At 44.2% G+C, this 15,795-nt stretch overlaps 1 protein-coding gene across 1 annotated transcript; it reads left to right on the forward strand.

The window, feature by feature from the left end:
* Positions 1-13,935: 13,935 nt before the first annotated feature.
* LOC137381055 (probable G-protein coupled receptor 139) lies at positions 13,936-14,763 on the forward strand. The gene has a single exon (XM_068053447.1). The coding sequence runs from the start codon at positions 13,936-13,938 to the stop codon at positions 14,761-14,763; it is 828 nt and encodes a 275-aa protein (XP_067909548.1).
* The last annotated feature ends 1,032 nt before the right edge of the window (positions 14,764-15,795 follow it).

Below are 15,795 nucleotides of genomic sequence, written 5' to 3' on the forward strand. Positions count from 1 at the left end.
GAGTGAGAAATAACAACGTTCCAGATTAACCCTCTCTTGCCTGTTGAGTTCTCTGCAGTCTGGCAGCTGCGGGCATTTCCTTGATACTCTCAGCGATCGTGTGTATCACTCTGATTAAATTAATCTGATACTTGAGTCATGAAGAAAATTTCAAACAAAACTTGGTAGTTAACTGTCAGCCACCATAAACTGGTGCATTCTCCATGGCAACGCTTCGACCAATCGGAGCCCACTTGCCAATCAATCTCTCTCATACAGTATAGTTTAATTCCCCTTACATTGGTATTCTTGCGACTTGTTCTGATGAATGCGTGACAAAAAGCTTTGAAAAAGTCTCTCCTTTTCAGAAATATTCAAGTTCTGTCCTACCAAGCGACTATTTTAACCTTGTACTGTTACTCTCAGAGATTAACTCCTGCACGATCCCAGCAAACACACTGAGACCCTCTTCCCTCCTATCTCTCACCAGGATTGGATTGAGAAATTTTCCTTCAGGGTCACGGTCATTAAAGGTTCTTTACATCAAAAGATACTGAGAGATACTGTGACAAGGCTTGTATCTAGCTGAATAATTCTAGACTGCAAAGGCAGTTTCAATTACAAGAACTCAGTTGGACGGTGGTGAAATCAATTTCAGTCAGAAATCTTGGCGCACACTCCACTTCCAGTAGGAGGGATTGCACTGTCAAAAGTGCGTCTATCAGATGAGACTTTGAAATGAGACACTGTCTCAGATCGGCTGCAGAACATTCTAAAGTGGGAGGGTGAACAGCCAGTTGTCACTGTGCACATAGGCACGAATGATATAGGTAAAAAACGGGATGAGGTCCTACAAGCAGAGTTTAGGGAGTTAGGAGCCAAGTTAAAAAGTAGGACCTCAGAGGTAGTAATCTCAGGATTGCTACCAGTGCCACGTGATAGTCAGAGTAAAAATGAAAGAATAGTCAGGATGAATGCGTGGCTTGAGAGATGGTGCAGGAAGGAGGGGTTCAGATTTTTGGGACATTGGGACCGGTTCTGGGGGAGGTGGGACCATTACAAATTGGACGGTCTACACCTGGGCCAGACTGGAACCAATGTCCTTGGGGGTGCTTTTGCTAAAGCTGTTGGGGAGGGTTTAAACTAATGTGGCAGGGGGATGGGAACCAATTGAGGAGGTCAGTTGACAGTAAGGAGGTCGTAACAAAAGCAGTAAGGAACTAGATAATGAAGTCAGTGTGACTGAGGGGAAGAGCAGGCAGGGAGCAGATGATGAATATAAAGGGACTGGTGGTCTGAGGTGCATTTGTTTTAATGCAAGAAGTGTAGTAGGTAAGGCAGATGAAATTAGGGCTTGGATTAGTACCTGGGAGTATGATGTTATTGCTATTACTGAGACTTGGTTGAGGGAAGGGCATGATTGGCAACTAAATATCCCAGGATATCGATGCTTCAGGCGGGATAGAGAGGGAGGTAAAAGGGGTGGAGGAGTTGCATTACTGGTCAAAGAGGATATCACAGCTGTGCTGAAGGAGGGCACTATGGAGGACTCGAGCAGTGAGGCAATATGGACAGAACTCAGAAATAGGAAGGGTGCGGTAACAATGTTGGTGCTGCACTACAGGCCGCCCAACAGCGAGCGTGAGATAGAGTTACAAGTATGTAAACAGATTATGGAAAGATGTCGGAGCAACAGGGTGGTGGTGATAGGAGATTTTAATTTTCCCAACATTGACTGGGATTCACTTACTGTTAGAGGTCTAGATGGAGCAGAATTTGTAAGGAGCATCCAGGAGGGTTTTCTAGAGCAGTATGTAAATAGTCCAACTCGGGACGGAGCCATACTGGACCTGGTGTTGGGGAATGAGCACGGCCAGGTGGTTGAAGTTTCAGTAGGGGACTACTTTGGGAATAGTGATCACAATTCCGTAAGCTTTAAAATACTCATGGCCAAAGACGAGAGTGGTCCGAAAGGAAGAGTGCTAAATTGGGGGAAGGCCAACTATACCAAAATTCGGCAGGAGCTGGGGAATGTAGATTGGGAGCAGCTGTTTGAAGGTAAATCCACATGTGATATGTGGGAGGCTTTTAAAGAGAGGTTGATTAGCGTGCAGGAGAGACATGTTCCTGTGAAAATGAGGGATAGAAATGGCAAGATTAGGGAACCATGGATGGCAGGTGAAATTGTGAGACTAGCTAAGATGAAAAAGGAAGCATACATAAGGTCTAGGCGGCTGATGAAAGACGAAGCTTTGAAAGAATATCGGGAATGCAGGACCAATCTGAAACGAGGAATTAAGAGGGCTAAAAGGGGTCATGAAATAACTTTGGCAAACAGGGTTGAAGAAAATCCCAAAGCCTTTTATTCATATATAAGGAGAAAGAGGGTAACTAGAGAAAGGATTGGCCCACTAAAGGACAAAGGAGGAATGTTATGCTTGGACTCAGAGAAAATGGGTGAGATTCTGAACGAGTACTTTGCATCGGTATTCACCGAGGAGAGGGACATGACGGATATTGAGGTTTGGAACAGATGTTTGATTACACTAGGTCAAGTCGGCATAAGGAGGGAGGAAGTGTTGGGTATTCTAAAGGGCATTAAGGTGGACAATTCCCCAGGTCCGGATGGGATCTATCCCAGGTTACTGTGGGAAGCGAGAGAGGAAATAGCTGGGGCCTTAACAGATATCTTTGCAGCATCCTTAAACACGGGTGAGGTCCCGGAGGACTGAAGAATTGCTAATGTTGTCCCCTTGTTTAAGAAGGGTAGCAGGGATAATCCAGGTAATTATAGACCGGTGAGCCTGACGTCAGTTGTAGGGAAGCTGCTGGAGAATATACTGAGGGATAGGATCTATTCCCATTTGGAAGAAAATGGGCTTATCAGTGATAGGCAACATGGTTTTGTGCAGGGAAGGTCATGTCTTACCAACTTAATAGAATTCTTTGAGGAAGTGACAAAGTTGATTGATGAGGGAAGGGCTGTCGATGTCATGTACATGGACTTCAGTAAGGCGTTTGATAAGGTTCCCCATGACAGGCTGATGGAGAAAATGAAGGCGCATGGGGTCCAAGGTGTACTAGCTAGATGGATAAAGAACTGGCTGGGCAACAGGAGACAGAGAGTAGCAGTAGAAGGGAGTTTCTCAAAATGGAGACGTGTGACCAGTGGTGTTCCACAGGGATCCGTGCTGGGACCACTGTTGTTTGTGATATACATTAATGATTTGGAGGAAAGTATAGGTGGACTGATTAGCAAGTTTGCAGACGACACTAAGGTTGGTGGAGTAGCAGATACTGAAGGGGACTGTCAGAGAATACAGCAGAATCTAGATAGATTGGAGAGTTGGGCAGAGAAATGGCAGATGGAGTTCAATCAGGGCAAATGCGAGGTGATGCATTTTGAAAGATCCAATTCAAGAGTGAACTATGCATTAAACGGAAAAGTCCTGGGGAAAATTGATGTCCAGAGAGATTTGGGTGTTCAGGTTCACTGTTCCCTGAAGGTGGCAACGCGGGTAAATAGAGTGGTCAAGAAGGCATACGGCATGCTTTACTTCATCGGACGGGGCATTGAGTACAAGAGTTGGCAGGTCATGTTACAGTTTTATAGGACTTTGGTTCGGCCACATTTGGAATATTGCGTGCAGTTCTGGTCGCCACATTACCAAAAGGATTTGGATGCTTTGGAGAGGGTGCAGAGGAGGTTCACCAGGATGTTGCCTGGTATGGAGGGCGCTAGCTATGAAGAGAGGTTGAGTAGATTAGGATTATTTTCATTAGAAAGACGGAGGTTGAGGGGGGACCTGATTGAGGTGTACAAAATCATGAGAGGTATAGACAGGGTGGATAGCAAGAGGCTTTTTCCCAGAGTGGGGGATTCAATTATTAGAGGACACGAGTTCAAAGTGAAAGGGGAAAAGTTTAGGGGGGATATGCGTGGAAAGTTCTTTACGCAGAGGGTGGTGGGTGCCTGGAACGCGTTGCCAGCGGAGGTGGTAAATGCGGGCACGATGGCTTCTTTTAAGATGTATCTAGACAGATACATGAATGGGCAGGAAGAAAAGAGATACAGAACCTTAGAAAATAGGCGACATGTTTAGAGAGAGGATCTGGATCTGTGCAGGCTTGGAGGGCCGAAGGGCCTGTTCCTGTGCTGTAATTATCTTTGTTCTTTGTCTGCCCTCTCAGGTAGATGTAACAGATCCCATGGCACTCGTCTGAAGATGAGCGGTGGTGGTGGAGGGAGGGGAGGACAGTTCTGGGGCCTAACATTTATCCCTCAACCAACATCCCCACAACATATTATCTGGTTATTGTTGCCGTGTTGTCTGTGGGATCTTGCTGTGCACAGAGTGGCTTCCGATTTTCCTACATTACAACAGCGGCGACACTTCCCACAGTACTTCATTGCATGTTGAGCGTTCGGTGATGCACTGAGGTCGTGAAAGGCGCTGTAGAAATTACACATCTTTCTTCAATGCTGACAACATATCCATGCAGGAACACAAAGTCTGAATTTCCAAGTTCAATATTTAATTCACGTGTACAAAAACCGTGTGTCAGCATTGTTAACAAAATATCAACTCTCTTTCGTACTCTGGTGCTTCCCAAATGAGGACCCATAGTTTAAGTATGAGGCTTGTGCCGTGTACTGTCATCAGTCAGGTTATAATAGATGCTCATAGTCTGTGGCCTCTCAGACGCCGAGTCCGAGGGGTCTTGCTCACAGTCTGCTGTATCATTGCTGTCGCCAGTGCAGATGGTTCCTTCCCGCATTCTGGCCGTATGGCAGTGGTGGTTTGAGGAATGGGCGCTGACAAGATACGCTGAGGTCTTGTGGCAGGGCATCACCCAGTATGGACACAGACTCCTCCATCCTCTCAGACAGGGTGAGGCAGTTCCTGGAGGTTGCCCAGTGCCTCCAGCAGTTGATGATGCACATGGAAGATCCTCCTTTTAAAGGCTGGGTTGGTAAACTGTCCATCCTTGTCCTTTTCGGCAGAGCTGGAAGCTGAGCTTGCCCTTCGGTCATCCTTCTCCTGCACTCTCTTTTCCACAATGGCCAGCTTCTGCTCACCATTCCTGAATGATTCGCTCTCCGTGCATCCTGACAACTGGACATCTCTTCCACCAGCGAATCCCGTGCTGGTGTACTGGAATCTTTGTGCTGGTGACAAAGCATTTTCTGTTCGCTGTTCCCCTTCCATCACATGCACAGCTGGTCCTAAATAATTGCTCAGACCTGGAACAGAGGAGCGAGGGGAGAGGGGCAAGTGTCAGTGTGTGATTGGAAGGTTCGACAGCGGCAAGATGAGGGGCAGCACAATGTGAGTTTAGGGGCGCCACAACGCCCACGTTTTTGCTTAAGGAAAGAGAGAGGATAAGAGGATAATGTCTTCATCCTGTGTCAACCGGCCTCCGACAGCGTCATTCTGCATTCTTCTCCAGCTGCCGAGATATATGATGTCCAGAGCGTCTTGCTCCATCTGGGTAAGTTCATGAATGCAGGTCCTCGTCCTGGGCTTGTGTGCTAGTTTGTCCTGTGGAGAGAATAGGAGGGAGTTAGTGTCTGCTTTCTGAGGCTGTAATCACGGAATCACAGAACTGTTACAGTGCAGAAGGAGGCCATTCGACCCATCATGTCCGCGATGATTGTCTGAACGTGCAACTTCCTCAGTTCCATTTCCCTGCCTTCTCCCCATAACCTTGTACAGTCTTGCTTTTAATATCACTGTCTAACTGTCTAATTCCCTTTTGAAAGCTCCAATTGAACCTGCATCCACCACGTTCTCAGGCAACACATTCCAGACCTTAACCACTCGCTGTTTGAAACGTTTTCCCTCATGTCAGTTTTGCTTCTCTTACCAAATATCTTAACTCTGTGCCCTCTCGTTTTCGATCCTCTCACCAGTGGTAACAATGTATCTCCATCTACTCTGTCCAGACCGCTCACGATTTTGAATACCTCAATCAAATCACATCTCAGTCTTCTCTTCTCCAAGGAAAGCAGTCCCAACTTCTCCAATCTATCTTTGTAACTGAAATTCCTTATCCCTGCAACCATTCTCGTGAACCTTTCTGTACTCTCTCCAATTCCCTCATGTCTTTCCTCAAATGCAGCGCCCAGAACTGGACGCAACATTCCAGTTGAGGACGAAACAGCAAGTCTCATACAAGTTCAGCATAACTTCCTTGCTCTTGTACTCTATGCCACTATTAATAAAGCCCAGGATACTGGATTCTTTATTAACCACTCTCTCAACCTGCCCTGCCACCTTCAATTACTTATGCACATATACACCTATGTCCCTCTGCTCCTGCACCCCCTTTAGAATTCTTCCCTTTATTTTATATTGTCTGTCCATGTTCTTCCTACCAACATGAATCACTTCTCATTTCTCTGCATTGAACTTCATCTGCCACCTGTCTGCCCATTCCACCAACGTGTCTATGTCCTTTTGAAGTTCTACACTATCCTCCTCACAGTTCATAGTGCTTCCAAGTTTCGTATCATCTGCAAACTTTGAAATTGTGCCCTGTGCACCAAGGTCCAGGTCATTAATATATATTAGGAAAAGCAAGGGTCTCGGCACTGATCCCTGGGAAACTCCACTACAAACCTTCCTCCAGCCCGAAAAGCACCCATTAACCACTGCTCTTTGTTTCATATCACTCTGCGAATTTCATATCCATGGTGCTACCGTCCGTTTTATTCCATGAGCTACCAATTTGCTCACAGGTCGTAGAGAGATGCAGCACTGAAATAAGAACCTTCGGCCTACCGAGTCTGTGCCAACCATCAACCACCCATTTGTACTAAGCCTGCATTAACCCGATAGTTCCCAGCAGCCCACAGAATTCTCCGACATACGACCTACATACACTGGAAGTAATTTGCTGTGACTAATTTACCTATCAACCTTCAAGTCTTTGGATGTGGGAAGAAAACAGAAAACCAGGTGGAAATGCACCAGGTCACAGGGAGAGCTTGTAAACTCCACGCAGGCAGCACTCAGAATAGAACCTGAATTGGTGGAGTTGTGAGGTTGCAGTGCTAACCACTGCGCCACCTTTTAAAAGTGAATGCATGCCAGCTCAGCAGCATTGCCTTATAAACCCTTTCTGTCACCTCCTCAAAAAACTCCAGCAACTTAGTTAAACATGATTTTCCCTTAAGAAATCCATGCTGGCTTTTCTTAATGAACTCGCAGTTGTCTATGTGACCACTGATTTTGATCCGAATTATTTTTTCCATACGTTTTCCCACCACCGAAGTTAAAATAACTGACCGAAGTTAAAATAACTGAACTAAGTTGCTCGTGTCGTCTCCACACTCTCTGTCTCTCTATGTCTCTGTCTCTCTGCCTCTGTCTCGCTCTCTCACCCTCTCTCTCTTTGTTATGTCCCTTTCTTTGTCTCTGCCTGTCTGTCTCTGTCTCTATCACTCTTTCTTTCTCACCCTCTGTTCCTCCCTCTCTCGCCCTATCTCTCTGTCTCTGCCTCTCTCTCTGTCTCTCCCGGTCTCTCCCTCTTTCTCGGCCTCTGTTTCTGCCAATCCCTCTATCTGCCTCTCTCTCTCTCTCCCTCTCCATCTGTTGCTCTGTCTGTCATTCCAACTCCCTCTGTCCCTCAAGCTCTCTCCCCCTACCGTCCTCCTCCTCTCTCTCTCTCTTCCGCTCAATTTCTGTTTGTCTTTCCCTCCCTCGCTGTTTCTGTCTCCCCTGTCTCTATCTCCCTGTTTCTGTCTCTCCCTCCTTCTCTGTCTCTGTTTCTCCCTCTATGTCTGTATCTTTCTCCCCTCTCTCTATCTGTGTCTCCCTTGTCTCTCTGTCCCACTCTCTCTCTCGCTCTGTGTCTCTCTCACTGTCTCTCCTTCTTTCTCTGCCTCTTCCTCTCTCTCCCGCATTGTCTGCATCTCTCTCATACCATCTCTCCCTCTCTTTCTGGGAAGACTGTGCAGAAAATGAGGATTGTTACTGATTGTTACAACTTGTCTCATCCTCTCTCTGTCTCTCCATCTCATGTCTGTCTCTCTCAATCTCTCCCTCTCTCTCTCTGCTTCCTCTGTCTCTGCCACTGTCTCTCCCTCTCTCTCTCTCTCTCTCTCTCTCTGCCTATCCCAAGCATCCTCTCTCTCTCTGCCTCTCCCTCTCTCTCCCTCTGCCACTGCCTCTTTCTCTGTCTCTCCATCTTTCTCCGCAGCTGTCTACGACTCTGTCTGTGTCTCTCTCACGCCATCTCTCCCTCTCCTTGGAAAGAAATGTTTTTATCCATTTCTTAGTTAATTTTGAGCCTGTAAATCTTGCCCTTGCTGGAAACGTCAACGCGATTTGAAAATATCAAACACTGATCAACACTCGCCCCTTAAAATCCCGCATTAAACTCCCAATTCCGGACTGGACAGATAATAGGGATTGTTCCTGAGGTTCTGTCAAGGGAACCTCACACCCTGTCTCCCATTTCCCTGCTCTAAAGTTTGTCAGTGTTTAATAATACTTTTTCAACAACATTAAATGTCACTGCAGTTTGAAAATATCAAACACCTATCCAGCACTTGCCCCCAAAACAGTCACAGTAAACCCCCAACGTTTCCTTCAAATTTAGTTCTTGCACACAGTTATAATTTTTAATTTTATCTTTTCTAAACGTTATTAGATATAAAGATTTTCCGCTAATCTTGCACTTTCTCTCTCTATTTCTCTGACTCCCCCGCTGTCTCAGTTTCTCCTTTTGTCTCTCTCCCTCTGGCTTTGACTCCCTCTCTTTGTCCTTTTCTCCCTTTGCCTTTGCCTCTCTCCCTCTGTCTTTGTCTCTCTCCCTCTGTATCTGTCACTTTTGCTTCCTTCCCGCCTTTGTCGCTCTGAATCTGCTTGTCTCCCTCTCTGTCTGTCTCTCTCCCTCCAGCTCAGTTTCTCACTTTGTCTCTCTCACACTAGTTCTCTCTTTCTCTGTCACTCTGTCTCTGTACCATTCTGTCTGTACCTCTCTCCCTCTGTCTCGCCCCTCTCTGTCTCTGGACAGCAATGCTTTGAGCCATTTATTGGTTAATTTTGAACACATAACTCTTGTCCTTATTTGGATTGTCACTGCTGTTTGGAAATATCAAACACATATCCAACACTCACCGCTTAAACGCTCACACTAAACCCCCAAAACAGGACTGGGCAGACAATGAGCATTGTTACTAGGGTTCTCCCTAGGTTTCATTTCGCCATCTCTTCTGCATCTCACTGTCTTTCACTTAGTCCCTCTCTCCATTTCTCCAATTGTTTCCATTTCCTCCTCTCCTCTGTCCTGCAATTCCCTCCACTTTATACATAGAGAGGGAGCTCCCTCACTTTACACATAGAGAGGGATCACCCTCAACTTTATATGTAGAGGGAGAGCTCCCTCTATTTTATACAGCTACCATACTGGGATTTGAACCCCTGTCCCCAGACCATTAGGTTGGGCCTCTGGATTACTTGACCAGGAAATGGAAGTTATCACCATGCGACTGCCTCCCCAATGGATGTGGACAGTGTCTATCCCCGAATATCACCCACACTAGTTTATAGGCCATAACGCAGAACGTGGTCCCGAGTTTGAGACTCAAAATCCACATAACTTGGAAAAAGGCAGGAACAGTGTGAAACGGGAATGTTTTTGTCCCTGGATTCAGTGTCCACTGCAGACAGATCAGTTACATTTACAATAGAACCGCCAAGAGTGAACAAGTTCAATACAATAATATGGAAAATGTAAATGACGACATTCAGTATTGTACATCTGTCAAGTATGAGTACAGATTTCAGGTTTATTACCGAGAGAGGTCTTATGTAGAAAATGTCATTGACATTGAAATGATTGTGTTTTATCCACCACATTATTTACATCAGAGTCAAAGCTGCTGATGTAATGTGTTTGTTCAGTTGAGTGTAACAAATAGCTCTGAGCAGGGGTATAACATGTCAGTGGAGACTTACCCCAGTATAAATCAGGACCTCTTGGAATGGATCAGTTCAGAATGCCTGCTGGAGCTGTGGATTCCAAGCTAACAGCATTCTCTGCTTCTCACAGAAATGAGATATCCAGTAATTTATCAGATAGAAGATATTTGCTATCCTGTACTTGCAGCAACTGGAGTTCCTGGTAAACCAGTACCTCAGCTGTTAATGGTGTAAATCGATGTAAACTGTGCTGCTGTACTCGGTATTATTTATCATTGTGTGTGTTACACAGCCAACTGTTCTTTCCCTACCGGTGGTATTGTTACTGGATTATTCTGTTTATTGACTGCATTCAAATCAAGTATCTTTGTTAGGATAAAGAATCAGATTATCAGGAGCTTTTAACAGTTTCATGACGTTGATCTAAGCGGTCCTGGAATATATTTATGATTTTATTTTCAGTGACTGATAATGATACATCTCAAGATCTCAGTGTTACAAGGCGCACAATGTCCGCCCTGCCCAGTAACATGGCCCGCTTTTATTGGACTTTCGATGTATTTATTGGTTATCGCTGTCATCAAATATTATTTCTTTCAGTGACTGTGCCTGACTCTGCTTCAGAGGTCTGGCTACTGAACTGAGTTTGCTGATGACACTTTCACGTTTCCTTCTCTGCTTTATTGTGGAGCCTTCACTGTCATTGGGCAACATTGTAAAATAGAAAGTATTGATATGATGTTTTATTGGTTTACACTCTGTCAATTGTAATCTAGATTCTTTCCATTTTTGTGTAGATTATCAGCTGCAGCGCTGATATTGGTAGTTGATTAATTAATTTATGAACTTATTATTTGGAGTCTAAAAGGGATGGTTGAGGAACCAATATGTTGAGGAACCAACTACCGAACAGGCCATCCGAGACCAGGTACTGTGTAATGAGAGAGGAATAATTGACAATCTAGTGGTGCGAGATCCCATGGGGATGAGCGACTATAACATGATAGAATTCAGAATCAAGGTGCAGAGTGACATAGTTGATGCTGAGACTTGGGTCCTGAATCTTAGTAAAGTAAACTAAGAAGTTATGAGGTGCGAGTTGGCTATGATGTATTGGGAAACGTTACTTAAAGGGATGACGGTGGAAAGGCGATGGCAAATATTTAAAGTGCGCATGAATGAGCTGCAACAATTGTTTATTCCTGTCTGTAACAAAAGTAAAACGGGAAAGGTAGCCAAACCATGGATTACAAGGGAAATTAGAGATAGCATTAGATCCAAGGAAGAGGCATATAAATTCACCAGGAAAACCAACAAAGAAAAAACAACAGACCCGAGGATTGGGAGCAGTTTAGAATTCAGCAAAGGAGGACCAAGGGATTGATTAAGAAGGGGAAAATAGAGTACGAGAGCAAGCTGGTGGGGAACATAAAAAACTGACTGTAAACCTTTCTATAGTTATGTGAAGAGAAAACGATTTGTGAAGATAAATGTAGGTCCCTTACAGTCGGGAACAGGACAATTTATTATGGGGAGGGAAGAAATGGCTGACCAACTGAATGCATACTTTTGTTCTGCCTTCACAAAGGAGGACACAAATATCATACCAGAAATGTTGGGGAACACAGGGCGTAGTGAGAGCGGGAGAACAGAATGAAAATAGCATTAGTAGAGAAATGGTGTTGGAGAAATTGATGGAGTTGAAGTACTTAAGGAAGAAGCCATAGAAATAGTGGATGTATTGGTGGTCATCTTCCAAGATACTATAGGCTCTGGAACAGTTCCTACAGATTGGAGGTTAGCTAATGTGACCCCACTATTCAAAAAGGGAGGTAGAGAGAAAGCAGAGAATTATCCACCAGTTAGCCTGATGTTGGTAGTGGGGAAATTCTAGAGTCCATTATCAAATATTTTATAGCAGAGCACTTGGGAGAACAGTGGTAGAATCAGACAGAGTCAGAATGGATTTATGAAAGGGAAATCATGCTTGAAAAATCTACTAGAATTCTTCGAGAATGTAACTAGTAGAGTTGATGAGGGAAGGCCACTGGATGTGGTTTATTTGAACTTTTAGAAGGCTTTCGAAAAAAATCCCACATAAGAGATTAGCGTGTAAAATCAAAGTGCATGTGATTGGGAGTAGTGTATTGCGATGGATAGAAAACTGGATGTCAGACAGGAAACAAAGAGTAGGGATAAACGGGTCTTTTTTCCAAATGGCAGACAGCGACTTGTGGGGTACTGCAGGGATCGATGCTCGGACCCTAGCTATTCGGAGTATATATTAATGATTTAGAAGAGGGAACCAGCTGTAATATCGCCAAATTTGCAGATTACACAAAACTGGATAGGAGGGTGAGTTGTGCAGACGATGCAGAGAGGCTTCAGGGTGAATTGGACAAGTTGAGTGAGTGGGCTAATGCATGGAAGAAGGAATTTCAATGATTGTGAGGTTTATCTGGAAAAAGCTTTCGATCCTGTTTATTCCATGTATTGTCGATGAAGTGAAGAGTGTATGTGAAGATAGGGAGTTTTAGGTGCTCTATAGATACATTACATTATTCACAGTGGTTTTACCATTGAACAAACTGACTCTGAGAATAGAATCATTGAACCTGGGGCTGGTGGAAAGAACAAAGGCGCAGAATGTTAGGTTTCAATCGTATAAATCGAAAAGCAGCATTAAGGAGCAGTTTGCAGGGTGTGATAGGGAAGGAGAAAAGGAGCAGGGAGAACGAAACCGAGGGAATGAGATAAGCAGAAGTAAAGAGAAAGAGGCAGCAGTGTAAATAATTCACTATCATTAAGTGCTGGAATGTCCAGAACAATTAGTGACAGAAACTGGGAGTTGAAGTTGTCTTTTGTCAGATTGCGTTCATTTTCCTGTTGGACTTGATCATCTGTGTTGATTTCTGTCAGGTTCTCATTTCGTTTTGTAGAAAGTTCTAAGCCCTTACTTAGTGACTGAATAAACAGAATAGAATCAGTTCTTCTGCGATGGTAATTCATTATTTAAAAACTGCTCATTAAAATCTCTGTGACTGCTGAATTCAATTAAGAGCAAGGTTGATATCGGAAATATATTCTTTTATTTAACTGCCTGTACAAAATAAATAGATTGGCTATATTTTATAAACAATGAACTGTTCGACAACACCAATGACCACAGGGATTATTGTTTAAATGTAAGAATTGAGTTGTATTACTGGGATCGATAGATTAGATTTCCTCGAACACTGTGCTGCAGTCTCTCCCTGTGAATCTCAGCCTCTCCTCTCACGGTATCGAATCCTAAACCTCCTCATCCATTTCTTCAGTTTATCCACTTTCCCAAACCATCTGCTCCAGTCTCCCCTCCAGTTCCAACATGTGCTTTTCCTTCTCTCCTTCCCAATCTCACTCACTGGCTCCGCCTCTAGCTGCCTTGCCCACCCTGATCGGAATACAGGAACATTGGAGCGGGAGGAGGCCAGTCAGCCCTTCGAGCCTGTTATGCCATTATAGATCATTGCTGATACTCAAACTCAGTGGTGCAGTTTTCAACCTTTTCACATTTACTAACAATCCTGTCGGGTCCATGAACACCGAGCAGCAAACCAGCTGCACATCCCCCTCTCCCCAAATCTTCTCAACCAACAGTCTGTAGACAAATTCCGAATTAACCCATTGCACTCCATCTCTGTAAAACCTCTTCTCATTTCCCCACTAGTACTTCCAGTAGATCCGGTGCGAATTTTATTCACTTTCTGTATCAATTTCCCAATTGTTAATAGTTGTGTTTTTTATACATTTCACTATGACAAAGCACTCGCCACTGTTCAATGAATCAGTTTTCACTCTTCGATGCAGCAACGAAGCTGGAAATTTCAGCCCAGATCCTGTCAAACTGCTGCTTTGTCTACAGGTCTGATCAGTAAATTTTCTGCTTCCTTTTCTCTCTCTTCCAGTTAACTTGGTGGCGATTGTGATCCTGTCCCGGGGAAAGTGCGATCTCTCCAAATGTGTCACCATCTACCTGGTGGCAATGGCAGTGGCTGATCTGGTGGTCGTTATTACTGGTCCTATATTGAGTGAAATTGTTTTATACCATTTCCCAAATTCATTCCTGAGCATTACTCCTGTTTGTTCTCTCATTGCCGTTCTGCATAATGCAGCTACAGTTCTTTCTGTCTGGCTGACAGTCACTTTCACCTTTGATCGATTTGTGGCCATTTGTTGTGATAAGCTTAAAACAAAATATTGCAGTGAGAAAACGGCGGCTGTGGTTGTAGGAACAGTGAGTTTACTGGGATGTTTAGTGTCTCTCCCCTGGTACTTTACACGGAAACAATATTACATTTTTGATAATGTTCCCATGTGTTGTACTATTATATCGAACTTCTTTACTTCCCCCATATGGGAGGCGTTTGAAATGTTTGACCGCGTTTTAACTCCTTATTTCCCGTTACTTCTGATTTTGCTGCTCAATGCTCTGACTGTCAGACGGATTTTATCCTCCCGTAAAGTCCGCAGGGGATTACAGGGCCACAGCAAAGGAAAGAAACACAAGGATCTAGAGATGGAGAATCGCAGAAAATCAATTATTTTACTCTTTACTATATCCGGAAGTTTTGTACTGTTGTGGATGACACAGTCTGTGTTTATCATTTATAGGCGAATTGCAGATATTCTGTATTTTGTCTCCTCCACTGACCCTGTCTTTATCACAGAACGCACATCAAATATGCTTCAGCTTCTCAGTTCCTGCACCAACACATTTATTTACACTGTGAACCAGACTAAATTCAGACAGGAGCTGAAGAAGGCGGTGAAATACCCTCTCAATCTCATTGTTAAATTAGTGAAATCATAAAAAGAGTTGAAGGTTTTCAAACACTGGAACTAAATCGCATTTCATATTCTATTCCCTAATCTCCCCACAGGGCAGAAAATACATTTTATATTCGTAGCACTGAGCCTTGAAATTATTTCAATTCTGATTCTGAGCTTATATTTTTTGATAATCTGATCTCTTGAGGCAGGCGTAGCTCTGCAGAAGATTCATGATCTGTTCCTCAAAAAGGGTGTCAGTCCAAAGCTCAGCTGGCTTCAACTAAACCCACCCTGGACCCAGAGCAAAATGGTCAAAAGATTTCCCCAGAATTGGACAGAGAGAATTAGAGGGAGGCAAGGCTCTGAGATGGACCATGTGCATGTGAGAGAAGGGTGGAAATTGGAGACAAATTGACAGAAATGTTCCAGCTCAGGGCAAGAGCAGGAAGTGGCATGGAGACAGTCATCAATGTACCGGAAGAAGAGGTGAGAGAGGGGACGGAGATGGACTCAACAAGGAATGTTCCATACATCCTATAAAAAGGCAGGCATCGCGTGGACCCATGCGGGTACCCAACGCAACACCTATAAATTGGACCTCACATAAAATGCTAGGGAATGGCCCTGGACCTGATTTGACCACTGGTTTCTCTCTCTCTACAGATGCTACCAGAGTTGGAGAGCAATTCCCACCAATTTTGATATTCATTAGAATTGGATAACTGGAATTGTCTTTAATTACCAATCAGATTCAACTCTTGCAACCATTCATAATCCTCTGTGTAATCAGGAAGTCCATTTCCAGAAGACTCAGTGCAGCCACGGTATGCACTGAAATAGTAACTCACTGTGTGAAGATACACTGGGAAAAGTCACTGCTCTGTCAGTGAGACTGTGTCCTTCTTTTCAGGGCATTTGCTCACATAGTGATTACCCTGATGTGTGATTTCTGTCCCTTGCGATTGATAATCATTATTATCCACCATCAGATTGGTTCAGCGGCAGAATTAGCCAGATACAGTGAAGCACGTTGATTTTATGAAATCAATTTTCCCCTCTGTTGATTCATGCT

This window comes from Heterodontus francisci, chromosome 21 (assembly GCF_036365525.1).
Source record: "Heterodontus francisci isolate sHetFra1 chromosome 21, sHetFra1.hap1, whole genome shotgun sequence".
Lineage (NCBI taxonomy): Eukaryota > Metazoa > Chordata > Chondrichthyes > Heterodontiformes > Heterodontidae > Heterodontus > Heterodontus francisci.